Source organism: Schistocerca americana, chromosome 2 (assembly GCF_021461395.2).
Source record: "Schistocerca americana isolate TAMUIC-IGC-003095 chromosome 2, iqSchAmer2.1, whole genome shotgun sequence".
NCBI classification, from domain to species: Eukaryota; Metazoa; Arthropoda; class Insecta; order Orthoptera; family Acrididae; genus Schistocerca; species Schistocerca americana.
Genome location: NC_060120.1, coordinates 726,483,348 through 726,510,834, shown reverse-complemented (window position 1 = coordinate 726,510,834; position 27,487 = coordinate 726,483,348). Strand labels below are relative to the sequence as shown.

The window sequence follows — 27,487 nt, the reverse complement described above, 5'->3', positions numbered from 1 at the left end:
ACATTTTTCCCCTACATCCCCCAGCTGCTGCACACATCATACTTGGTGTTACAGAGAATTAGGGCTCTGGTACTGCAGCATATGTCCTTCCCAGGTGTTGACATCAACAAAGAATGTTCACTCCAGGGTTGACATTTCTGAACACACAATCAAGCAACCCCAGAGCAGAATTTCAGCTTATGGTCGTACCCTTAGCAACAATTTGGAATTGGGCAGTTTCAGAAAGTGATGTGGTTGTTGGTTCCCAAAACCCTCTTGCAGTTTTCTTATGTGTGACTGATGTCCCTGATGGCTGCTAGCATTAAGAACAGTGCCCTAGCCACCATATTTTCCTCAGTATTGTGTCCATAGCAAAAATAATTACCAGAAGAGATAGATAAAATTCAAAGTAGAGCTCAATGATTCCTCATTAGCTTATCTAATCAGTGGCAGTGTGTTGCAGCAACATTGAACAAATTTCAGTGTGAGGAACGATTAGAAAGACTGTGTGCTCAATGTGCAGCATAATCTTGCATAATTAGTATGTTAGTAAAATTAAAAGGTTTATGCAGGTTTATTCAGAGGAGTACTACACTTGATCTTTCCTGTGACACAACACTCTACAATAGCTTTCAGAGTGCCAGTGTAGATGCAGATCTGTTCAAATGACACTAGGATAGTGAAAAATCTGTCTTGAATTGTGCCAGTTGTCTGGGAAGTGAATCTTAAACACACCCTGACATGAAAAACATCTGACAAGGAATACCTTAAGTGTGAGGTTATAAAAGGCCAATGATGTTTATGGCCTTCGATGCCCCACATGTTGTGTACTATACAGCCACAATATTGGTTACTAATGGCAACTGGAGGTGGCACTGGAGGTATCCAATGGTGAGCACAGCATGAGGCTAAGAAGCATAGTTAAACTGCTTAGTCAATGAGTAACTCACAACAGTGCTGCTGTGCTAGAGGTGTTGATAGAAAGTGGAGCAATGGCTATGATAAACAAAGCAAACAATGCAGTATACCAACAACAACAGTTGCTGAAGCTGATATTTCTTCAGAAAGTAATCCAAGTAATTTTGCAGAGTGACGAAGAAGTGGCAGATGAAATATTAGCATTCCTGTAAGATTAGTCAGTGGAAAGTGTGGTGTCATACATGCTTGACTGTGCAGGAATGTATACGAGGAGTATAATGATGATGATACCCACTTAATAAGTGAAAGTGATATGGAAACAGTTGGTTGGTTGGTTGATTTGGGGAAAGGACCAAACAGTGAGGCCATCAGTCCCATTGGGTTAGGGAAAGATGGAGAAGGAATTCAGCTGTGCTCTTTCAAAGGAACTATCCCAGTATTTGCCTGAAGTGATTGAGGGAAATGACGTATTGAAACAGGTGTTTAGCCATGTAGTTTGCCAGCCTTGTTGGACATAGAGAGACGAATCCTGTCTCCAGTGAAAAACAGTAAAGCCCAATCGTTCCTCAAGAAGCAGATACTAAACATAATTATATACATGGAAGATCATCCACAGCATAGTAAAAAAAAAATTATGAACAGATTTCAAATAAGTCCACAGTAATATGGCCATGTTCTGAATAGACAAACTATGGATGAAACTTCCTGGCAGATTAAAACTGTGTGCTGGACCAAGACTTGAACTCGGGACCTTTGCCTTTCACGGGCAAGTGCTCTACCACTTGAGCTACCCACACACGACTCAAGCCCTGTCCACACAGCTTTACTTCTGCCAGTATCTCGTCTCCTACCTTCCAAACTTTGCAGAAGCTCTCCTGCGAAGCTGTGAGGACTGGGCGTGAGTCGTGCTTGGGTAGCTCAGGTGGTAGAGCACTTGCCCGCGAAAGGCAAAGGTCCCGAGTTCGAGTCTCGGTTTGGCACACAGTTTTAATCTGCCAGGAAGTTTCATATCAGCGCACACTCTACTGCAGAGTGAAAATCTCATTCTGGAGACAAACTATGGGTATTCAAGGGAGGACTAGGTGCACTTATTACAAAAACTGGTATTTGCATGTTTCAAGGATGCTCGAAACAATTTACAGGATGTGCCTGATAGTGACCTGCTACATTGTTTATGTCAAAGTGTACATGAAATAGGTTACAGTGATTTCAAGAGAGGTAGTGGATTGGTGCATAACTTCAAACATTGATACAGAATTGGAAGACATAAGATAATGAAATTTCAAAATGTCAACTTGACAATGCATGGCAACCTGTGGAATCAACCTCAAAATTTTTAAGGTAGGTAAACAAATTTATCCCATCATTCAGTAAGGAATTTGTTTTCAGTGCCAACAATCAGAATTTGATGAGGAAGTGCATATGAAGGAACCCTAGAAATTAGAGGTACCGGTACCAAGAAAGTTGTATCAAGATCAACTAATGGCTCTGAGCACTATGGGACTTAACATCTGAGGTCATCCATCCCCTAGACTTAGAACTACTTAAACCTAACTAACCTAACGACATCACGCACATCCATGCCCGAGGCAGGATACGAACCTGCGACCATAGCAGCACCGCGGTTCTGGACTGAAGTGCCTGGCAAGATTAACTAACATCAGTGCATTAATCCTTTCATATATAATTATGCCAACTGTTAATCTGGGTGGTAAATTGACTGAAAATTTATTTATTGTGCTGCAAGAAGCTGGAGGTGTTCTGACACCTACAGTTATTTCTGAATATTTACATCACAGCAAGTAATAGTGGAAAAATGGGTGTAAGAGAATTAAAACTATGATATGAGCACTGCTTTTGACTATGGTATTAGCACTGGTTTTACCAATAGCTTGTCAAAACAACTTGCTTTTGCTTGATTCCTAGCTTGTGTATAAAAATCATACTCCTTTAAAGTAAACTATCCCTCTTGAAAAGTGTGCAACATTGTAATTCATACTACCTGGAACCACTGGACAAAATCTGGCCTCTGGATGTTTTTTGCCCCCTTCTGTGTCTATAAAACATATTACTTCACTGGCTGCAGCTCTGCATTAAAGGATAGCCAGTTACATGATAAGCTCCACAACAGACTGTTTTGGATTCAGTTGCATGCCATCATATTCCATCAGTTCTCAATATCTCATTACACCAATATGCATATGCAATATGCATTCTTTAAGAGTGGATACCTAGCTGAATGTCCTGCAGAGTTTGTGACTCCCAGGAGGTTGTATTCAATCATGATGATGCAAACCTTTGTCATCATTGTGATGCACTATTTTTCATTCAGTGTTTATGATAAAAGTTAATGATTTGTTTTGAACATTTCTTGAATGTAGATGAGGTCCATTTTGAGAAGTATAATACATACATCTCATAGAAGGTTGATCTCTGCATCTTTCAGATACTCATTTTCTGTTACCCTCCTGATGCACATGCATTAGCAGCTAATATTTTTCCTGTCATGATCGTTAATACAACACTTTCAAATGAGCCTTACTATAGGTTGAACTTGTGACCTCATACTCAAGTGGTTTCTTGTGAGTAGTCAACAGCATCTGCTTGTTTCGCCAATTCTTCTTACTGGCTTTAAAAGTTATTATTTAGGAATATATTCAAAAGTGGAAGATGTATTTTACTTGCTGAAGCCCAGGGGAAAAACACTGTACATTGTTAGCAGTCAATGTGAATGTTTATTCCATTCCTAGATTAGCAAATTGAAGTTAGCTGTAACTAGATTTTTGGAACATATTTTTCCCCAGATCCTACTTTGATTCATTGCTGTTCAGTGGCTTAAAAATACAAGTAGCTGATGATTGATAAAGTACAGCAGTGATATTAAAGACTGGAAATTGTGGAATCAATTTGACCCATAATATTTATCTTGCCATAAGGAGTTTTTGCTGAGTAGGAACAGGTATCTCACCAACTCATTGTACTCATATATGCTGGTATGAAGCTTATTCTATTAACAGCAGTTCTCAATCTAACACCTTCTGATAGAGGTTTGTCTTATATTTAAAAGTCATGTTGATCCTAAAATTATACAACTATTGAGATAAGGTCTTGATAGAATATCAAAAATTGTTTTCATTGTGCATTCTGTCACTGAGATACTTCAGAATGTTTAATTCCAGTAAAGATACTTTAAATGAAGCAGTCTCTGTGCCTGAAACAATTTTTAAGAAATTTTATCAAATTTCTGTGCATTTATTGTGTCTGTGAAAATTATCAGTTAACTGAAAAATATGGATACAGAAAATCTATGAGGGAGAGTCAAAAACTTTTAGTTCTACAATATGTTTCCAAAAAATTGTGGTTTGACACATATCAGGGCATGCTGAAAAGTAATGGGTCCAAACTTTTTGTGTGAAAGCTCTTCAAGCTTTATAAATAAAATAAATGTTATTAACTTTCTATGTCTTTATTCTTCATGTCTATGTATTTATTTCTCAACATCGTCACCCTGGTGATGAACACACTTCTCCAATGAGACACCAGTTGGCTGATACTGTCACTGTAGAATGCTTGACTTTATTGTGGAGCCACTATCTAACAGCTGCAAATATGTAGACATGAATAAAGTTTATAATGTTAATAACGTTTGTTTTATTTAAATAGCTTTAAGCATTTTCACATCAAAAATTTGGGGGCACTAACTTTCAGCATGCCTTCATACATTATTTTTCAAAGTTTTTTCCCTTCGTTTCAACATGTTTGGCCCATCAGTCAATAATCTTGCATTTCTTTGCCTTAATTGTGTATTGCTTTCAGCTCCTCCACATCTGAGGACAATTGAAAATCTCACAAAGCATTCTTGACCAATCCAAATAAATTAATGTTGGTGGGAGCAAGATTTTGGCTGCAGGGAGGCTGTTCCAGCAGCTCAAAACCCAATTTCTTAATGGTTTAAATAGTGCAATGAGCTGTGCATGGGCACTGTCATGCAACAGCAACACAACACTTTCTTTGAAAGCAGACATTGTCATTTAATTGCTGGTCTTAGCTTGTTTTCCAACAATACACTGTAAGATTCTTTTTTGATGGTTGTTCATCTATCATATACTCTTCTATTACACACACACACACACACACACACACACACACACACACTTGTGTCCAACAAACAGCTAGCATAACCTTTCCCTCCAATGTAGAGTCTTGAATTTATTTGTCTTTGGTGGTTTGTGGTGATTCAATTGTCACTCATAATGATGAACTTACATTTATTCGCCGGTGACTACCATGGTCAAAAATGGGTCACCTTCCCCATCAAAACAATTTGATAAGCATTGTCACGTGTCAATATGTGTGACCTTGAGTTCTTCAGAAAGCTACCTTTGTATCCATTGTGCAAAAACTTCATGAAAGCCAAGTTTATTGTGTATGAGTTGATAGGTAGAACTGTGACTAATGTCTAAAGAAGATGCTATCACATCAATAGTAACTTGTTATCTGCTAAAACCATGTTCCCTGCCAGGCTTGTTTTCTGAGGCAGAAAATACATTAATTTACGTTTTTTTGTGGTTCCTTCTCTTTGATCATGGTGGACGGGAGACCTGCTCCCGTTTCATGTGTCGGTCTTTACTGGCCACTTTCAACAGTTTGATCCACAAATAAATACTTTTACATGACACAACACTGTCCTCACACTTTACTGAACATCTACAATGAATTTCATCCTGTTTCATCCCTTCCAATAAAACACTGACCAATTTTCCTCCTTGATGTATACTATTACTGGAGTAAACATGCATAGGCTATCACAGATAGAAGTAACTGAAGAGGTCAGGGTTGGATGATGTGAACATGAATATGGTGGAACCAACTTCGGCAGGCATGCACAGAAAGTCATGCGAGAATTTTAAAGGTGTGATACAATGAAAGTGTAGACAATTTTTGTACCTTTCAGAATCAGGGATTTCTTCGTTGTTAGATGAGAGGAAAGAGCTAGATGAAAAGGAGCTAGGAAGGCTTAGTGATGCAGAAAAGGCACCCAGGAACCTGAATCCAGGTGTATGTGCTCGACAGGATGAGAGGGTAAAAATGGATTGTTGATCTTGGACAAGATTTGAAAAACTGTCAGGTTACCCACTGAGTAAATCCCCCTTGACACATGTTCCCCACCAGACTTGTTTTTCTCTAACACTTACTTTTTTTCTGAGGCAGAAACTACAGTAATTTATGTTTATTTTATGTATCCTTCTTAGGTTTTTCATCAGATTTTCTTTATGCATAATACCTGTGTTTATTATGGTGGACTTCACTGCATACACAGTTATGTATTCCGGTGTTTGTAAGACCTATACTCACTTTGTCTTTGTGGAAATGGTGACTGTGTTCGCCATGTTTTTCAAATGAGATGGAAATGTAATTATGAAAGCTAGGGGTTGTATGGGCTAATATTCCTTTTCTGCCTCAACATATGAAATTTACAGTGTTAATTTATTTCTTTCCTATATGTTTGCCAGAATATTACTATTCAAAGCCACGTTGGGTAGCTGTGCTGTCTGAGGTGTCTTGTCCTCTCAGGCGTGGATGTGTGTGTTGTCCTTAGGGTAAGTTAGTTTATGTCAGATTAAGTAGTGTGTAAGCCTAAGGACCGATGACCTAAGCAGTTTGGTCCCATAGTCCTTACCACAAATTTCCAAATTACTATTCAAGTCATGATGAGCATCTACCTAATGTACACACACATTTGGGATCAAAAAAGTTGTTGTGCTTCTTTTGCAACTTTCATTTGTTTTTCACAAGTTTCTTTATACATATGCATCAGATTTACTTATGTGTGCCATCCACATATATTAGTTTCAAAAATGCATCACCTAAGGAGATTACAGAATACTTCATGTCACTCAAAAATAGCAGTTCTGTTGGTTATGATGGCGTTTCTGTCAGAATACTGGAATCATGTGCTAACTTGATATGATTACTCTTAAGCTATCTTTGTAATCAGTCACTGACTTGAGGCTTATTTCTGACAGACTTTCTGAGTGAGGTGGTGGGCAGTTAGCACACTAGATTGGCACTCAGGAGGACAATGGGACAATCCCGCATCCAACCAAGCAGATTTTGGTTTTCCACTCTCCCACAACAGCCTGATATATGGCTCATAGAAACATGTAATAATGGACAGTATTCAAACTAGCTTTTGAGCTTTTGCTCTTTTACTAGCAAAAGTACACACATTCACTCACACAACCAAACAGCTCCCAAATGCACACACCCATAGCCACTGTGAGATTGATTATTGATTACAGATTATTGACAGTAATTGCTTGGGTAGATGGAAGTTCAGAGGGTGTAGTGAAGAACACATAAGACAAAGAGGGATGTGTGGGATAGTGTGAGGCAGGCTTTTTGATAAATGCCTCAGTGGCTGTACAACAAGTTGCAAGGACCTCAGAGGATAGAGCATATAGACTCTGGTGGTGTGAGTGTACAAGATATTCTGGAGAGATAATTCCCACCTGAGTAGTTCAGAGAAAATTGTGCTGGAAGGGAGTATCCAAATGGCTCGTGCAGTGATGCAGCTCCCATTCTTCACCCACCCCCTCCCTCACTCCACTGTAGTCATTCTCTTTCTCTCTTTCCCTTCTTCCCCCTCTCTGTCTCCCCCCTCTCCTCCTCTCCCTCCCTTTCTCCTCTCCACCCTTTTCTCTCTCCCTCTCTCTCACCCTCCCTCTCTTCTCCCACACCCCGCTTTCCACCTCCCACCCAATCTCTCTCCTTTCCTTGCCTCCATCTTCATTTCCAACTTCCTCTCCTTTCATTCCCTCCCTTCCTCCCCCTCCCCTCTCCCTCTCTTATATACTGTACCTTCTGAACTGTTTCATCTGGTTCTCCGGTCACTGAATCATCTGTCAAAAGACCTACCTCACACATTTCTACAACACAATCCTTGCCTTGTGTTTCTATGCATAAAAATTCAGTCCATTATAGGTGAGTGGCTGCTTTTCTCTTATTTGGCATATTATTCTATTATTGGCACAGATTTAGTTTTCCTTGATTTCCCTAAATCAATACAGGCTAATGGAGAGATAGTTCCTTTGAAAGGGCATGTCCAGTTTCCTTCCCCCAACCTGAACCAATCCAAGCTTGTGCTCTGCCTCTAATGATCTTGATGGAGATGGGGCATTCAACACTAATTTTCCTTCCTTCTTTCTTCTGAGAGACTTAAATATGTTGCAGCAGTAAAATTGGATGTAAGCATACCACCTAATTACTGACCTATATCATTGCTTCCAATCCTTCCAATGTGCTTGAAAAAAGTGTCTTTGATGTAATACTGACTCATTTAACAGAGTACAAGTTATAGAACTTCTTAATTACCTCTCAATTTGGCTTTGGTTAAGGATTATCAACAGAGGAGGCAATATAAGACTGCACAGATGAAGCAGAGCTAAATGAAAAACATTATCCTGTAGTTTTGCCAAAGACTTCGATTGTGTGGATTATAAAAATCTACTTATTAAACTAAAGTGGTATTAAATTAATTACAATACTCTTGTGTGAATGGAATCTTCCCTTCATAACAGAAAGCAGAGCTCTCATTAACAGAATGCATATCAGGTAGGAAACTATCCTCACAGTGGGGGAACTGAACATGTGTAGTGCCACAAGAGGAAGAGGTTAGTGTTTAATGGTCCATTGGCAATGAGGTCATTAGAGACAGAGTAGAAGCTTGGATTAGGAAAAGATGAGGATGGAAATTGGCTGTTAGAGGAACCATCCTTGTGTTCGCCTTAAGTAATTTAGGGAAATCATGGAAAACCTGAAGTCAGAAGTTACAGGTCATCATAAATGCCTGAATTCTGCAATTTTTGTGTTACTGATAACATCAGATTTTAGAGATGAAACCATCAAAAAGCTGGCACACTTCCCCTATTTTCATCTATTGATGTTTGATGGGATCATTTTACGGGTAACTCACAATCAAGGAAGAAATTTTTTCTTGCACAGAAACTTATAATAAGGATAATGTGTGGTGACCACTCTATGACCTCTTGCAGACAGCCCTTTAAACAGTTGGGGATGCTGACAGTAGCCTCACACTATGTTTACTCTCTTAAAAAGTTTGTTGTGAACACTCAGTCACAATTCAAAAATGATAGTAACGTTCATAAATATAATATTAGAATGAGAAGTGATTTGCACTGTCCTTCACTCAGCCTTAGTGTGATACAGAAAGACATGAGGTATCCATTTACAAAAATTTTTACCATCTACCAAGTGATACAAAGAATTTAATAGATAATAAAATTAAAGGGAGTGTGTGTGTGTGTGTGTGTGTGTGTGTGTGTGTGTGTGTGTGTGTGTGTGAGAGAGAGAGAGAGAGAGAGAGAGAGAGAGAGAGAGAGAGAGAGAGAGAGATTGAAGACAGTTAAAAATATATATATAACTTATGAAGTGTACTATAACTGTAACTGCTTCTTATTGACTTATTGTTCACCATAACTATAGCAAAATAGGATAGATAATTTAGGGCATTATCTATCCTATGTTCTTACAGAATTTGCTGATAAAATGCAGATGTAGACCATATTATGGGCTTTGGTGTCTCAGTAATGTTACAACAATCTGTTTGAGACTTGTTTTTTTGTAGCTGAGATGAATTGTCATGTAAAAATTAGAAGATCTTAGCTATGGTTGTGGATAGTATTTTTGATGTCCTTTCCTACTTCTGAACACGATGAAGATCTCATAGTGAAAAATCTGGACACCACTGTGTAATTGAAATAGGATGCTCAATTTTCTTAAATTCCTGTGATCCTCTTGTACTGTATTTGGAGAATGTATTTGAAGAGGATGAGAAGCATTGCTAGAAATTCAAACCAGAAAGGAAAATTGCATGTACCTGGGCTTGTCAATGGCACATTGCAAAGAAACAATGGTTTTCTCAAACACATGCACAAGTGATTTATTATTTTGAAATAAATGCAATGTATTTGTTGTGATGATAATTCTATAAGTAGGCCTAAAATGTGCACACAAATAATCAGATATTATGCTTTCATCACAAAGGAAGCAAAAGAGCATTCCAATGTAAAGTTTTCATATCCACTCACTCATTCCCATCATTACAAATGAGTTCAAAATATAAGCCTGGAATTATGAAAATATTTAGAGAAATACTGGAAAATCCAGGATGGAATGTAACAATATTATGAAAAGGATAGTTGCTACTTACCATATAGCAGAGATGCTGAGTCACAGATAGGCACAACAAAAAGACTGTCAGATGGTGAGCTCTGTCAGGAACAGACAAAACACACACACACACACACCAACACACACACACACACGCAAATGCAACTCATACACACATGATCACAATTACTGGCTGCTGAGGCCAGTCTCATCAGCAGCCAGAGACTGTGGTCATGTGTATGTGTGAGTTGCGTTTGCGTGAGTGTGTTTGTGTATGTTGTCTGTTTCTGATGAAGGCCTTATTGGCTGAAAGCTCACTTTTTGACAGTCTTTTTGTTGCACCTATCTGTGACTCAGCAAGAGAAATTCTGTGATATGTATGTAAAGTGACTGGATTACAAAGCTATGCTTCACTTTCTGGTACAGAGTAACAAAATGGTAGCATGCACCTTATAAATCAGAAATGAAAAGGCTGAACTGAAAATAGTAGTTTTCTTTAGCTTACCATAAACTTTCTTCAATATGTACTTCCTTCCCCTTTTGAAATTTATCTTTCTTTATTTTTATGTTAATTCTACAACTGACTGAAGTTTAATCCTCCCCGAGATTTAAGGGTGGAGGCCATCTCAAAAGCTCTCTCTTGTCTCTATATAACAAATATTCTGGAACTGTTGTACCCTGCTGGAGAGTAATATATGTCTTACTGTGTTGAGACCTAAATATCCAAGCAAATGTACTACTGAAATTGACAAGATTCCCAGAGATTCCTTGGGGATCATTGAGTATGATATGCAAATGGGTGGAACACAACTGCTGCTAACAGTTGCAAGAACTACCTCTTATTAAGAATAAAAATTACTTTTAAGGTTAATGAACAGAACTTAAAGCAAGAAAATTTACTCAAGTAATATCTATACTGTAGTATTTTACATCATGTACACCTGTATGTTTACGAATATTTCACAATTTGGTAGATACTGTTGAATACTTGGGCAAGGTATGTGACAGGCAGACAGATTGATTGGTATCAATGTGTAGAACACTGGAATACACATCAGTGAAACCCACTATACAGCAAGCCATATCACACTGCCATAATGATGAAACACTAGGATTATATATCACTAATCTGGACAGTCATTAGCATTATAAAACATCAGTTTTGAAAGACAAAGTAATTTATTTGTACAAAACTGGTAAGTAAGAAACTACTGAAATATTATTATTAAATTTAATGACAATTGTCTCTGCTCAATTTCCTACCCTAGAAAATAAGTGAGTAATATTTGCTACTAGTATAGATAGAAGAGCACAATTATTCCATGTATAAACCATATCAAGTGGGAGTATTGTTTTAACTCAAGCAAGTGAAAAAAAATGTTGTTTTATTTACAGCCATTCCTCTTATCTCCACACCTTAGTTCCATGATTACACTAATTTTCTCAACTCACGAAAGTCTACATTCTTTCTTTATATGACTTTATGTTTACACTTAAAAGACGAACTATTGGAATTTTCTGCAGTCACAAAACATGCAGATAATTGTATGTAAGCACTTTAAACATACCTTCTCCCAAAAATGGAAACGGTATTTCCAATTAAAAAATCCACTGGTGTGTAATATTCAGTGACTTCTGCCTCTGACGTTTCAAGATATGAAGAAGGAAATGTTGCTGTTAAACAATAATGAATATAAATGACATATTTCAAATCACACATCAGCAGGGGCACAATTTGTAGTTCATTATTAACCATACTAAGATAAACACATAGGCAATGAAATTTGTTGAATAAAATTCATTACATGAGCAAAATAACCAGATTTTTTGTGAAGAAAAGTGATGTGTGTAAATAAAGTCTGTTCACAGATGACAATTGCTACACATTACATAAGATATTAAGGGTGGTATTCTTATATGCCATTGCATATTTTGTGCACTATTGTGTTGCAAGCTAAACAGGTGTTGTTGCACTACAGTGGTACTGAATAGACTATTATGTGTTTGCATCCTTCGTAACTCTATTTTATGGGCATTATGCCATGCTCTTTACACTTTACATTTCATCTTGTAATGGTGGACACATACTCAGAGGCTATAAATATATAGCTAGTAAATTTTCATAAGTAAATAATTTAGGAATAAAGGTAACAACTTACTGTCTAGTAGAAGTGCAGAGTCATTGAGAAACACATAAACAACACCAAAAACTTCACTAGCTTTTAGACAAACCCATTTTTAGCTAAAATACACATATACAGACATATGCACTAAAACACACACTTGTAAATTTGTGCTGCCTGAATACACAATTCCAGGTCTGCAGTTCTGCAGGTTGTCTGGAATGATGGGTTGTGCCACATGGAGTGGGAGGAGGGAGGAAGGAGGCAGGAAATGGAAGTGAGGGTTGGGGATTGGGGGCTGATGCCTCAGACGGAGACAGCAATACACAGGACTGGAATGCAGGAGGGAGAGGCAGCAGGTGCATTGGGGATGAATACAACACAGTCACCAGCACCAGTAAGTATGTACAGTGCATGATGAAAGTAACATAGAAGGGTGCATTGGGAGTGCTTGAAGGGAAGGTGTCGGGAATAGGTTGTTGTTGCAGGATGAGTGAGATTGGGGTTCTGGGGCAGGGTAGAGGTAGATGTAGGGCAAGGGGTAGAGGGGATGGAGGCCAGGAGGATTACAGGAACAAAGGATATGTTGCAAGGACAAGTCCTAGCTATATAGTTCAGAAAACGGGTGCTGGGGAAGAAGGATCCAGATGCCACAGGTCATGAATTAGCCATTGAAATGGAGCATTTTGTGTGCAGCAGCATGGTCCACCACTGGGTGGTCAAATCTGGTCTTAGCCAAAGTCATTTTGGTGGACAGGTGGTTAGTGGTCATACATAAAATGCTGTGTATAAATTGTAGGAAAATTGGTATATGACAGTTGTAGCGAGCAATAAGCCATCTGGCCCATGTATATTTTCAAATTTATGATCTTTTTTTTTTTTTTTGATTTTATTTGAAAGGTTTTAAACTTCGACTTTATAATAATATATATTGAGCTAACACAATTATAAATTTTTTCTCTGACAGCTATAAAATTAATTTATCTAAAAAATTCACACTGGAAAAATACATTTAAAATCTGATACTTAATACTAAACTATTCAACAAGCTAAAAATGCCTAATTAAAAAGACAAATACAAAAAATTCTTATTTTATAAAAATCTTGCAAAATTGAACCCCTGTGATGAAAAAGAAAAAAAAATTCATAAAATTACTGTACTGCAAAAAGATAAAGTTTTGTTTATATGAATATATATTATCATAATCATTCTATTGCACTGTTGAGTGAATTTCATATTGTGCTGTTGAGTGAATTTCATTTTCTGTAAATTAATTTTGGTTTAATGTTCTATGTTTCAATCTTAGTATGACTATATCTTTACTGATGTACTTTGGAATGATGTTAACTGGGTGTGAGTAGTGTTGTGTTTGCTGGCAGAAAGGAAGGAAGGAGGGATGAAAAGTTTTTCTGTTGTGCTCAGTTGTTCAATAAATTGTAAATTCAAGCTGTGTAAAAATGGAATGTATTTCGCTGAGTGAACATTGTAATTAATGGCTGCAAGGCATTTAGGACTATTAAATATGAAAATTACATATGAATCAGTTTGTCATCTATTTTATTCAAGAAACACATCAATCTATTAGGTTTCCAGACCTACAAGAGAATCTGGGTTCCAGAGTGAAGAAATTCAAGCAACAGATTGACGGAGATCCTCAAAAAACAAGATGAATGTTTTTTCTTTAAAACTACCACTAGACCTGGCCAATATTTTTTACCCCATGAACATTTATTACAATTAAAGGTCATCCAAATGTGCATAACAAAGGAGGTCATTAAAAAATGCTGCTTTCACAGGTGGCCCTGCCTCTAATAGAATGGAATAAGTCTGCAATGGGACTGGTGTATGATATGCTATATGGACCAATCAGACAGGTCTTCCACTTAGATGTTCCACAGGGATATGACCCAAGTTGCCATCCACCCTAAGGCGATATTCTGCTGCCCACCCGATCTTTGTAAAATCCTGGTCCATCCTTAAGTCCCTGCCACATGGGTCATATCATTGTGAAAGACCCATCTACATATATACTATGCAAGCCATCATACAGTGCATGGTAGAGGGTACCCTATACCATTACTAGTAATTTCCTTTCCTGTTCCACTCATAGAGAGATTGCAGGAAAAATAACTATCTATATGCCTTCATGTGAGCCCTAATTTCTCATTCTTATCTTCATGGTCCTTATGCAAAATGTATGTTGGCGGCAGTAGGATGATACTGCAGTCAGCTTCAAATGTCAGTTCTCTAAATTTTCTCAGTAGTGTTCCTCAAATAGAACATCATCCTTCCTCCAGGGGGTTCCATCAGAATTCTCAAACCATCTCTGTAACACTTGCACGTTGTTTGAATCTACCGGTAATAAATCTAGCAGCTTTGATGTCTTCCTGCAATCCAATGTGCTGCTGGTCCCAAACACTCAAGCAGTACTCAAGAATAACTGGCACTAGCATTCTATATGTGGTCTCCTTTACATATGAACCACACATTCCTAAAATTCTCCCATAGAACCGAAGTCAACTATTTGCCTTCCCTATCACAATCCTCACATGCTTGTTCCATTTCATATCACTTTGAAATGTACCAAACAGATATTTAATGACATTACCTTGTCCAACAAGACTATTAATGGTGTATCCAAATATTATGAGTTTGTTTTTCCCACTCATCCACATTAACTTCCCTTTTTCTAAATTTAGAGCCTTCCATTCATCATAACAGCTAGAAATTTTGTCTAAGTCATCTTGTATCATCTGACAGTCACTCCTCTTCATCACCTTCCTGTACACCATAGCATCATCATCAAACAACCTAGACTGTCACCCCACCCTGTCCACCAGATCAGTTATGATTATAGAAAATAACAGCAGTCCTATCACACTTTCCCAGTGCACTCTTGATGGTACCCTTGTTTCTGATCAACACCTGCCATGGCTGGCAACACACTGGGTTCTGTTACTTAAGAAGTCTTTGAGCCACTCACATCTCTGAGAACTTAGTCCATTTGCTCTTACCTTTATTAATAGCCTGCAATGTGACACCATGTCAATTGCTTTCTGGAAATCTGGAAGTATGGAATCTGCCTCTTGCCCTTCATCCATTGTTCATAGTATGTCATTGAGAAAAGGGCAAGCTGAGTTTTGCATGAGTGATGCTTTCTAAAACAATGCTGATTCATGATCATAAGCTTTTTTGGTACCTAGGACCTTTACAATTTAACCACCCAGCACATTCTACACAGTCCTGCCACAGGCTTATCCTATCCCAACCTGTGAAAGCAGCCATGCCGTATGCTAACTAGCTGCAGTTTCTGCACAGAATTTTAGGTGGCATGACAACCAAACAAATGTCCACTCAAGTGAATGGCCACCACAAAATTGAGGCCAAGAGCAGAGTTGATCACCCAGTGGTAAGAGCATGCTGCTAAGCGTAACATGATCAGTTCCAATAGCTTCACAACCTGTGGCATCTGCATCCTTTCTCTCCAGCACTAGCTTTTTTGAATTACATGGATAGGAGTTATTCCTGTAACCCTCTTGGCCTCAATCTCTGCTAATCCCTTGTCCTGCACCCACTTCTGTCCTGTCCTCAACCTTACTCAGTCTGCACACACAACATTTACCCCATAGTCTCTGCTCTGTTATTTCCCATACACCTGTTGCCTCTCTCTCCTACATTCCTATCCTGAACATCAGCTGTCTCGATATGACCTTTAAGGTACCCTTCCGCAACCTTCCCTCTCACTCTCTGCCTACTTTCTCCCTTCACCAACTCCACCTGACACAACCACCTCAATGTACCTGCCGAATATTGCAATTTAGACACTGAGCCTTCAACTGGCACAATGTAGCTATACCAGTGCTTTTGTGTGTGTGTGTGTGTGTGTGTGTGTGTGTGTGTGTGTGTGTGTGTGTTTGTGTGTGTGTGTGTGTGTGTCTGTTCACTTTCTGCCTTATCTTTATATATCATATTTAAATTGCCATGTGAACTGTTCTTATGCTGGGCACAGAAACTTGCCTTACACCATGGCCTGATGCCTATACAATAGAGATCGCCAAGGTTGTAAGTACCAGCTATGAAAACCTGCATAATATGAATTCCCTCCAGTAGTCAGAGCATATTGAGAATCACTGATTATATAAAAGCAGAACTAATCTGCAGGAGGGCTCACTGACATTCAATTTCGTATGTTATATAAATGTTTTTTTCTTTTAATTCGTGCTGAGAGGTATGTATACCAAACATATTTTCTAGAGGACAAGTCTTTGTTTACAAAGTCATGATTACAATATTTTTAAAGCACTCATCATGCAGTCTATTATACTGCAGGGTACATTAGTTTCTTTTGCCAAGATCTTTACATCTCTGACTCATAATTTGAAATATGCTTTTCATGTTTTGTATTGGCCCATCCCAGGTTCAATAAGCCCTCCCTTGTGCCACCATTTACGGAATTCATGCCAAGTTCAGAAGGACTGATAACAGTGAAATAAATCCTTTATTACTACATATATAATAGCAGTTATTCCAATGGTATTACAGGGCACTTTTGCATGTACTGGTACATACATATACACAAGCATTTTGATGAGGATTAAAGAGTCCACTCCAGATATTTTTGCTGTACAATTGTTACCCTCTGTAAGATAACCATCTTGTTGAATTGCTTTGTAGGAAACAAATATGGCTCTACCTCTACTAGTGCATGTACACTCTGCAAACTACTTTACAGTTTGTGGCAGAAGGTACTTAGCATACCACTGTCTCTTTGCTGCTTCCCTGTTTCAATCATATATGATTTGCAGGAAGAAGAATTGTTGGTAAGCCTCTGTGTGAACTCTGATCTATAATTTTATATCATGGCCTTTTTGTGAGATGTATTTATGAGGAAGCAATATATTGTTTGGCTCCTCTAGGAGCATATGCTTGTAACAGTGCTGCTGGGACTGTGAATAAGTATAATTATTTAAAACTGCTAAACAGCAATGTTCACATTGAAATCTCATTGAGTAGTCTCACCAAAAATGAATAATAAAACAAGTGTCCCACCAGTTACAGAACTCAATGTGCTTGAACCAAAAATTTAGACTGAAACTAATTAGAGTGAAAATTTCAATAAAGTTCTTGGGTGATGTAAACTTGGTGGTAGAATTTCATACCCTACTTTTAGACCTTAATATCTGCTTTGCTGTTGACCTCCTGTTGTCCACAATATGTTGTAGCAATCTTGCCACATTGTGCAACCATCAATAAAAGTTCAGAAGTTGCAGTGAATTATTTTATTATTGTGTGGTTGGTGTGCAATAATGAACAACTGGCATTATGAAATGACTACATCTTGACTCTCTGAAAACTGGCTACAGCCTGCTTAATGACAGTGCTCCTGCATGTCTATTTATACTTTTAGTAACATTTGATATTGTTTAAGATGCAAATTCATAAAATTACAACAGAAAATTAATAGACAACTGTGAACAGTGTAACTAAGGTGCATTATTTTCTGATGTGATGTAAAGGTACATTGTGTAATAAACAAATTACAAGTGTGAAACAAGATAATATATAGAAATTGATAATGTGAATTACATTTGATTAATTTATAAGAAAAGTATAAATTGGAGCTACAAATTAAATATACTTTCATTTAATAATGGCTACATAGTTCAAAATGGTTACTAGGGATGAAAATCAGTATATGTTTACATTTGTAATAAAGGACTGCATAATTTCTCTTTAATTACAAATGATGTTGCAAGTATTTTACATTGCTGGCCTATTATACTGTAAATTTTGATGAAATAATGGGTACTGTGTGAACAGAATATGAGGCAGACATAAATTATAGTGACCATTGGCAGTATTTAAAGAATTTAGCTAAATAGAGGCTCCAGTGTTAATAAAAAATATTCCTGCCACTTACAGAATCTGGATATTAAGAATACCTGAGTCTGATGTAGCCATGAGCTTCCTATTTGGCTTCTGACCAGAACTTCCTTATTAACTGATGCATAATTCACATAGTAATTAACATCAAATTGCAATATTCGAATGTTTGACAACATTTTATATGTGTATCTGAGGCTTAAATGGCTCTTTGGAGGGTGTTCTGTAACATTCTCTCATAAGTTTAACAATAAACCACAGTGAGATGTAGAATGCCTCTCTTGTAGTGTCTGCCTTTGGAGATGGCTGAATACCTTCCCCAAGCTTTTATGCTTACTAAATGGACCTGTAACAAAATGTGCTTCCCCTCTTTGAATCTTCTCTATTTCCTGTATCAATCTTATCCAATACAGATTCCAGACTGAAGAGCCAATTACTGGCCAAACAAAGGTTCTGTAAGTGGATGGGCAGTTCACTAATCCACACTGGATACATTATGGTGAATCAATGTCTGCATCATTTCAGACTTAAAAGTATTAAGAGTCACCCAAAGACTGACTGCTAAATGACAGTATTGGCTTTAGGGTTCTACTGATGCATGAGCAGCATGCAAAATGGTCATGTCAATACCACACTACGAGACTAGCATGCACTCAGTTCGGGACTGAGAATGCTGTGAGCATAGCTTTACCAATTTTTATCACTGTTTGCATATATTGTCAAGCTGTTCAGACCCTTCTAGTCTAATGTTATTGGAGCTCCCATCATCATGTATGAGTTCCTGGAACATTAGTATTCTGGCAGGAGTAAAAGAATATTTACAATTGCCAAGGAGTTTCCAGCAATGATAAGCACTGCTTCTACTTCTTCTTCTTCTTCTTCTTCTTGTTGTATGTCTTCTTCCTATCCAGTATTAGGCCTAGCGACCTGTTATAGCCTCAGCCCACCTCATCACTGGTCTTCCTGCATCTGTTCTACCTCTCTGTGTTGGTATTTGAGGATTTTTTGGATCTGGCCAGTCTTCACCTGTAGTAAAAGGTCTTTCCAAGATGTTCTGTACTCTGTTGAGAGTCTTAAGGGTTTCATTGGATATTTTCCTGTCTCATAGTGAATAGCCAGCTGTTCTTCTCGTGAGCAGTACTTCAGCACTAATTAGTCTCTGTTCATCATCTCTCTGAGGTGTCCAAGTTTTGCTGCCCTACAAGAGGGTTGGTTCAACCACTGTATAGCCTAGTTTTAGTCCAGTGTGTCACTGAGCAAGAGATGGTCCAAAGATGCTTTTTATTAGTCCTATGACTTTTGTACATTTGTGATTTTATGTTGCATGTTGTTTTCCTGAATGTAAGTGAAGTTGTACCTTAGGTATTTGGATGCTGATACTTGCTCAATGGCTGTGTTGTCTGTCAAAATTCCCATTCTCTTGTGGTCTTTCCTGATGAAGGCCATAACTGGTTTTTAGGTTAGATTAACACTAGTTCTATGGATCATGAATATGATATTTCGTAATGATGTGGAACGAGTCAAATTTTCCAATACATGACATAATTAAGTTAATTTAACAACATACTTAAGTTAATATTTTTTTGTATTTTTTTTATTTTTTTATAATTTTTTTTTCTTAATTTATATCTAAAAATTCCTCTATGGAGTAGAAGGAGTTGTCATTCAGAAATTCTTTTAATTTCTTCTTAAATACTTGTTAGTTACCTGCCAGACTTTTGATACTATTTGGTAAGTGACCAAAGACTTTAGTGGCAGTATAATTCACCCCTTTCTGTGCCAAAGTTAGATTTAATCTTGAATAGTGAAGATCATCCTTTCTCCTAGTATTGTAGTTATGCACACTGCTATTACCTTTGAATTGGATTTGGTTGTTAATAACAAATTTCATAAGAGAGTATATATACTGAGAAGCTACTGTGAATATCCCTAGATCCTTAAATAAATGTCTGCAGGATGATCTTGGGTGGACTCCAGCTATTATTCTGATTACACGCTTTTGTGCAATAAATACTTTATTCCTCAGTGATGAATTACCCCAAAATATGATACCATATGAAAGCAATGAGTGAAAATAGGCGTAGTAAGCTAATTTACTAAGATGTTTATCACCAAAATTTGCAATGACCCTTATTGCATAAGTAGCTGAACTCAAACGTTTCAGCAGATCAATGTGTTTCTTCCAATTTAATCTCTCATCAATGGACACACCAAAAAATTTGGAATATTCTACCTTAGCTACATGCTTCTGATTAAGTATATATTTATTAATGGCATCATACCATTCACTGTACGGAACTGTATGTACTGTGTCTTATCAAAATTCAGTGAGAGTCCGTTTACAAGGAACCACTTAGTAATTTTCTGAAAGACAGTCTTGACAATTTCATCAGTTAATTCTTGTTTGTCAGGTGTGATTACTATACTTGTATCATCAGCAAAGATAACTAACTTTGCCTCTTCATGAATATAGAATGGCAAATCATTAATATATATTAAGAACAACAAAGGACCCAAGACTGACCCTTGTGGAACCCCATTCTTTATAGTTCCCCAGTTTGAGGAATGTGCTGATCTTAGCATATTATGAGAACTGCTTATTTCAACTTTCTGCACTCGTTTTATTGAGGGAGCTTCCATGTTGCACATTTTTGCTGTTGCATGCATGTAATACACTGATCTCTGTAGATAATCCATGGATTGTGCAAAAAGTACTTGGTAATCTCACAAACATTAGTGTCTTTGTTAATTTGACTGTCTATATTGACTTTGGCATGGGGATTTTATCCCCATTCATTGATGATTTTATTTATGTTCTTGCAACCAACCCCATATCTTCATGGAAAACATTTTGTATCTATGGCCAGGTTATATACACAAATCTCCCTAGCAAACCAGTGAACCAGTCGTTTGATTAATGGAAATGATATGAGATTGGTCTTCAAGTATAGACAGAAAATGTAAGGGGGACTTTAATTAACCACAATTCAATCAATCTACACTAAATATGTATAAATTATACGAACAAACCTCTCTTGTGAACCAGTCTATGTATTGGAGAAAATCGAATGAAATTCCCTACAGTAGTTGCTGAAATTATCCTGAACATTCAGACAGGAAAATGTGGTAGGGGACTTTAATTTATAATGTGAAGTGTTACCCAAAATATCCAAGAATTTCATTGTTCCCATTTTGGGAAGAACTCCTGGAAGTCCGCTGGGTGAAGGGTGTTCAGGACCTGTTGTAATTCCACTGATGTGTCATCAGTCATGTCAAAACATTGCCTTAAAATGCTATTTTCATCTTCAGAAACAGGTAGAAGCTACACAGGGCAAGGTTTGTTAAGTAGGGAGGGTGGGGGCTGCTGCCATGATGTTTTTGCCCAAAAATACGTTGACAATGAGGAAGGTGTGCATGGGTGCATTGTCATGACGCAGCAATCAGCCTTTCTTTCTCCACAGCACTGACCATTTTGGCTGAACGTTTTCCCTCAACACACACATATGAAAGATCCGCATTGACTTCATGTTGCTGTTAACTTGTCGAGCTTTTTTTTTTTTTTTTTGCCTTGGAGAAGATGCAATTGTGATGATTACTGCTTTGTTTCAGGGTCATAACCTTAGACTCAAGTATCATCACCTGTCATGACTGTGCCTAAGAATTTTGTACACTCTGAAACTCTTTGTTGCAGCTCACTGAACATCTGAATCTTGAGGTTTCTTTGGTCGATACCGAGGAGACGAGGGTCAAACTTTGCTGCAATTAGTCTCGTGTTCAGTTCATTGCAAGTATTGTATGACAGTTCAAGTCTGAATAAAATGTTCTTGGTTTCTCAGCCACGTCAATTCGAATAAAGTCAGTGAACTCCTGATGATGATGATGGCAGAGATGAGCATCAAAAGCTCGAGGATTTTATTCAAATTGATGCGTCTGGAAAACCGAGAACATTTTATTCATGTATGGTGTCACGAAATACTCTGAGGACACATAGCTCAAGTCTGTCATACACATTGAGAATTGTCTGCCTTCAGTCTCTGTGAATCACATCACACACGCCTATGGTCATTTCATTATAAAAATCAGAAAATTATACTTACATCCTAATATCCTCTGTCACATTTGAGGTAGTCACTTCAGGCATGTATGCAATGATCCCAGCATTGTTCCCATTTTTGTTTGTTATCTTCCACAGATTCTCAGTCTTCCTTGAAGCACTTGAACCACTCATATGTTCTTGCTTGTCTCAGTGCACTCTTACCAAGTGCCTCTGTCACCTTGAAACAGAATTTGATGAAAATTTGTTGCTCCTTCATATGATCTTTTTCCAAATATACAGTGGCAGTGAAACACATTCTGACATGCACCAATACAACTCACAACTGTGTGCCCCAGTAGCTAAGACTTGAGCCTTGAGACATCTAGTGGCAGAACACTGTGCTGCTTCTGGTTTGACTAGTGTAATGAAATACTCAGATATTTTGGATAACACCTCATACATAATAAATATGTTGAACAAAAGCAGTGAGACGCAACATCCTTGTCTACCACGTGTACCGGTATGAAAATGAAACACTACTTTTGAATTGAAGAATTAGAACATTTTATTCAAAGTACTGACCATTGCTTTCTATACGTTATGTTTGTCTTTTGAAACAAACCAATCAGACACCCAATTTTCGACTTCTTTGTAGGAATCAAAGTGTTTCTCAGCCAACGCGTATCCCATTGATGAAAACAAATGGTAGTCAGAGAGGGCCAAGTCTGGTGAATATGGCGGGTGGGGTAGCAGCTCCCAGCCAAGTGTCTTGATTGTATCCTGAACCAGTTTTGCTTTGTGTGCAGGTGCATTGTCGTGTAAAAAAATTACTTTGCCATGTCTTCTGACCCAGTCTTGTCTTTTTCCGATCAATGCATAGTTCAGATTGATCATTTGTTGTCTGTAGCAATTAGTATTCACAGTTTCACCAGGTTTTAGAAGCTCATGACACACCACACCTTTCTGACCCCACCAAACACAGAGCATTGTCTTCTTGCTGAATCGATCTGGTTTTGCAGTCGATGTTGATGGTTGTCCCAGATTAACCCATGATTTTTCCCATTTAGGATTCTTAAAATAAATCCTTTTTCATCATCAGTAACAATTTGATGCAAAATTTATTTTCTTTCATGTCTTTGAAGCAAAATTTGACAAATGGTTTTTCGGTTTTCCATCTGTCTTTCATTCAATTCATGTGGCACCCATTTTCCACACTTTTGGATCTTTCCCATAGCTTTCAAATGGTCAGAAATTGTTTGATGTGCAACATTTAGCACTGCTGCCATTATCTCCTGACTCAAAGTATCATCTTCATCCAATATTGCTTACAATTTGGCTTCTTCGAACTTTTTTGGTGGTCTTCCACGTTCTTCATTTCTTACATCAAAATAATTATTTCTGAACCATTGAAACCATCTTTTGCATGTTGCTTCTGATAGAGCATGATCACCATATGCTTCGACAAGCATTCAAAGTGACTCTGCAACACTTTTTTTCAAATGAAAACAAAAAATCAATGCTTTCCGCAAATCATCACTTTCTGGTACAACATTCGACATTGTTAACACGATGAAAACATATGATGTTGTTTGTTCCATGACTTGATGTATACTAAATATCTTTGACAGATGTCATACCAACCAAACAAAAAAAAAATTAAGGCTCATTCACAACAAATGTTCCCTATCGACACATTTGTATCTTAACGCTCATTTCATACTGGTACACCTGGTAGCTACTAAGTCAACTTGTCTCCATTCTGACAGCTTTTGTCCAGTTCTGATTGCAATTACATTTTGGTTCTTTATGTTCTGAGCTGCTTTTATGAGGTGTGATAAGGTGTTAATTTCTGTCAGGATTTTCCAAAGCCTTCTTCTGTCAACTATATCAAAATCTTTTACAGAACCAGTAAATGCTAGCTGTGTTTCTTGATTGATTTTTTTCCTTATTTCAATTAGCATCTTGAGTGCAAAGTAGCCATCTACCATGATCTGTCTTTCCAGAATCAATTCTATTCTTCTTCCAAGAGTGGTTAGTAAAATGTTCATAATTTTTGTTTAGTGTCTCTGGAGTAAATTTTATAACCAGTGTTGAGTAGGTTTATTCCTCTGTAGTTACTGCAGTCCCTGACATCACCTTTTTTGTGGATAGAATGACAACTGCTCTCTGCCATTTTGGGGGAAACTTTTATTCTCTCCAGATTCTGTTCATACAGTTCAGAAACAGCTCCTTGAGTATCTCAGCAGTGAATTTAAAATGGTCAATTTTACTGCCTTTCTTATCAAGGGATCTGTTACTTGACCCTGGATTTCAGTAAAATTCTAACTCTTTATAGTGGATTTCATCTAGTGTGTTATTGTCTGTTAAGCATCTTTCCTCTGGTTCGTCCACAGATGATTCTGGATCCATAGCTCATGAAAATATTTTAGCCAGGTCTCTTCATTTATCACTTGTATGTCTGAATCAAATCTTGCTTTTCTGTTTAATTTCCTCGTGATTTTGGATGCTGGTTGTGTTACATCTCTTTCCAGTTTGTTGATGAAATAGTCCCATTGTTCTCTGTGCCTTTTTCTAGTTTCTCTTTTATCTATTACTCTCTCTTTTCCTTTTATCTGTTACATATACACTGAAGAGCCAAAGAAACTGATACACCTGCCTAATATTGGAAAGGGCCACTGTGAGCATGGATAAGTGCCGCAATATGATGTGGCCTGGACTTGACTAATGTCTGAAGTAGTGCTGGAGGGAACTGGCACCATGAATCCTGCAGGGCTGTCCATAAATACATAAGAGTATGAGAGGGTGGAGATCTCTTCTGAACAGCACGTTGCAAGGCAGCTCTGATATGCTCAATAATGTTCATGTCTGTGGAGTTTGGTGGCCAGCAGAAGTGTTTAAAGTCAGAAGAGTTTTCCTGGAGCCACTCCATAGCAATTATGGATGTGTGGGGTGTTGCATTGTCCTGCTGGATTTGCCCAAGTCTGTTAGAATACACAATGGACATGAATGGATGCATGTGATCAGACATGATGCTTATGCATGTGTCACCTGTCAGAGTCATATCTATACATACTAGGGGTCCCATACCACTCCAACTGCACATGCCACACACCACTATAGAGCCTCCAGTAGCCTGAATAGTCCACTGCTGACGTGCAGGATCCATGAATTCATGAGTTTGTCTCCATACTGTACACATCTATCCACTCAATACAATTTGAAATGAGACTCGTCTGACAAGGCAACATGTTTCCAGTCATCAACAGTCCAATGTCAGTGTTGACAGGCCCAGGTGAAGCATAAAGCTTAGTGTCATGCAGTCATCAAGTGTACACAAGTGGGCCTTTGGCTTGAAAAGCCCATATTGATGATGTTTTGTTGAATGGTTCTCTTGATGACATTTGCTGACAGCCCAGCATTGAAATCTGCAGCTAGTTGTGGAAGGGTTGAACTTAAGTCATGTTGAACAATTCTCTTCAGTCTTCATTGGTCCCATTCTTGCAGGATCTTTTCCCCACTGCAGCGATGTTGGAGATTTGATGTTTTACCAGATTCCTGATATTCATGTTACACCCATGAAATGGTCGTACAGGCAAATCCCCACTTCATCACTACCTTGGAGACGCTGTGTCCCATCGCTCATGTGCCGACTATAGCCCCATACTCAGACTTGCTTAAATCTTGATAACTGAAACTGTTCAGCGGTAACTGATCTAACAACTGTGCCAGACACTTGTTGTTTTATACAGGCGCTGCTAAATGCAGCAACATATTCTGCCCATTTACATATCTCTGTATTTGAATACGCATACCTATACCAGTTTCTTTGGCACTTCAGTGTATAAAGCAGAGTATGTGTGTGTATGTCCAGGATCTCCTACAAACCCCTGGATTGATTTCAACCAAATGTGTCACAGAAACAGCAGGCCTCATGATTATCAGCATTGTGGGGTTAATAGCCTCCTAGATTTTATAGGAGCAGAGATATGGGCAAAAACATGGTTTCCCAGCCCCTGAAGTATAGGCTGGCCTGCATGACTGGCATGCTGTGTGGGAACAGTATCGGCTTGATAAATTCACCTGCAACCTACACATCAGGGGCAAGAAACCGTTTTCCAGGCCCTAACACATAGGCTGCTCTGTGTGACAAGTGTTTTGTGTTGAAGCCTGCTTTATCAACCTGCTATGGATGGCAGCCTGTACAACAGGAGCAAATAAATGATTTTCAAGCCCCTGATGTGTAGCCTTCTCTGCATGACAAGCATGTTGTGAGAGAAGTATCAGCCTGATTTATTGAACTGTATTGCAGGAGTTACATGTGCCAATGAAAATGGCTGGGTACAGCTTGAGATGGATGGAGGAGGGGATGGATAGAGTGAGGGGGTGGAGGAAATAGACATAGAGGGAAGGGGATGGGGATTTTGTGTGATGTAGGTAGAAAATGTAGAGGAGTAGTGTGCATGCAAACAAAAGTAGTGTCCCAATTAGACTCAGCGAGGATATACTCCATCAGCGTAAGGTCAATAAGGGTTCCGCAAATAGAACTGCTGATCAACAGGCGACTATAAATATAAATATGCAGGTTACTGAGAATGAGGCCTCCCACCGTAGGTTCGAGTCCTCCCTCGGGCATGAGTGTGTGTGTGTTGCTCTTAGCGTAAGTTCGTTTAAGAGGGGGAAGGGGAGATGGCAAGAGAGAGGGGTAGGAGGATATGATCAGACAAAAGGAGGAGGAAGATATGGCAAGAGGGAGGGGAGGGGCATGGAGGAACTGGACTAGAAGGGGTAGAGGAAGTGGATAAACAGAGAGGGAGGAGAAGAAGAGACAGAGAGAGAGGAGAGGAGGAGATAGAGAGATAGAGATGGAACAATGAGTAGGACAGACAGAGGTAGGAAGAGGTGGATACAGAGAAGGAGAGGTGGAGATGTTCAGTCTGTGTGTCGAACAGATGATTGGGTGAAGCCATGGGCAAAAGGCTAGTATTCAATAGTCTTCTGCTTTCTTTGTTGACAAATATTGCTTATAAGCATTTACCTTGTCTTTGATAACTCTGTTGATATCCTCATCCCAGATTGTCAATCATTTTTTTCCACTCTAAAGTTTCTTCATTCCTATTCTCTTTTTTGCTGCTTCTTTCAAATTTTGGCCAGGTTTTCCTATTGTAGTTCAATACTTTCCATTACTTCATGCAACCTACACATCAGGGGCAAGAAAAAGTTTTCCAGGCCCCAACAATCTTCTCTGATGCAGCCATTTTACACATCTGTTTTGTGATAGCTCAACTCTAGAGTGCAGCTGACTTGACTTATGTATTGTCATTCAGCTGTCAGGGTAGAAATCTCTGTGTAGCTACC

General features: G+C 38.3%; 1 protein-coding gene across 1 annotated transcript in view; it reads right to left on the bottom strand.

Annotated features, from left to right (window-relative positions):
- The window catches only part of LOC124594383 (EF-hand domain-containing protein 1-like), a 188,242-nt gene that overhangs the window by 53,983 nt on the left and 106,772 nt on the right, over positions 1-27,487 (bottom strand). The window contains exon 7 of the mRNA XM_047132751.1: positions 11,658-11,763. Within this exon, the coding sequence (XP_046988707.1) occupies positions 11,658-11,763 (106 nt within the window). The remainder of the gene's footprint in view (positions 1-11,657; positions 11,764-27,487) is intronic.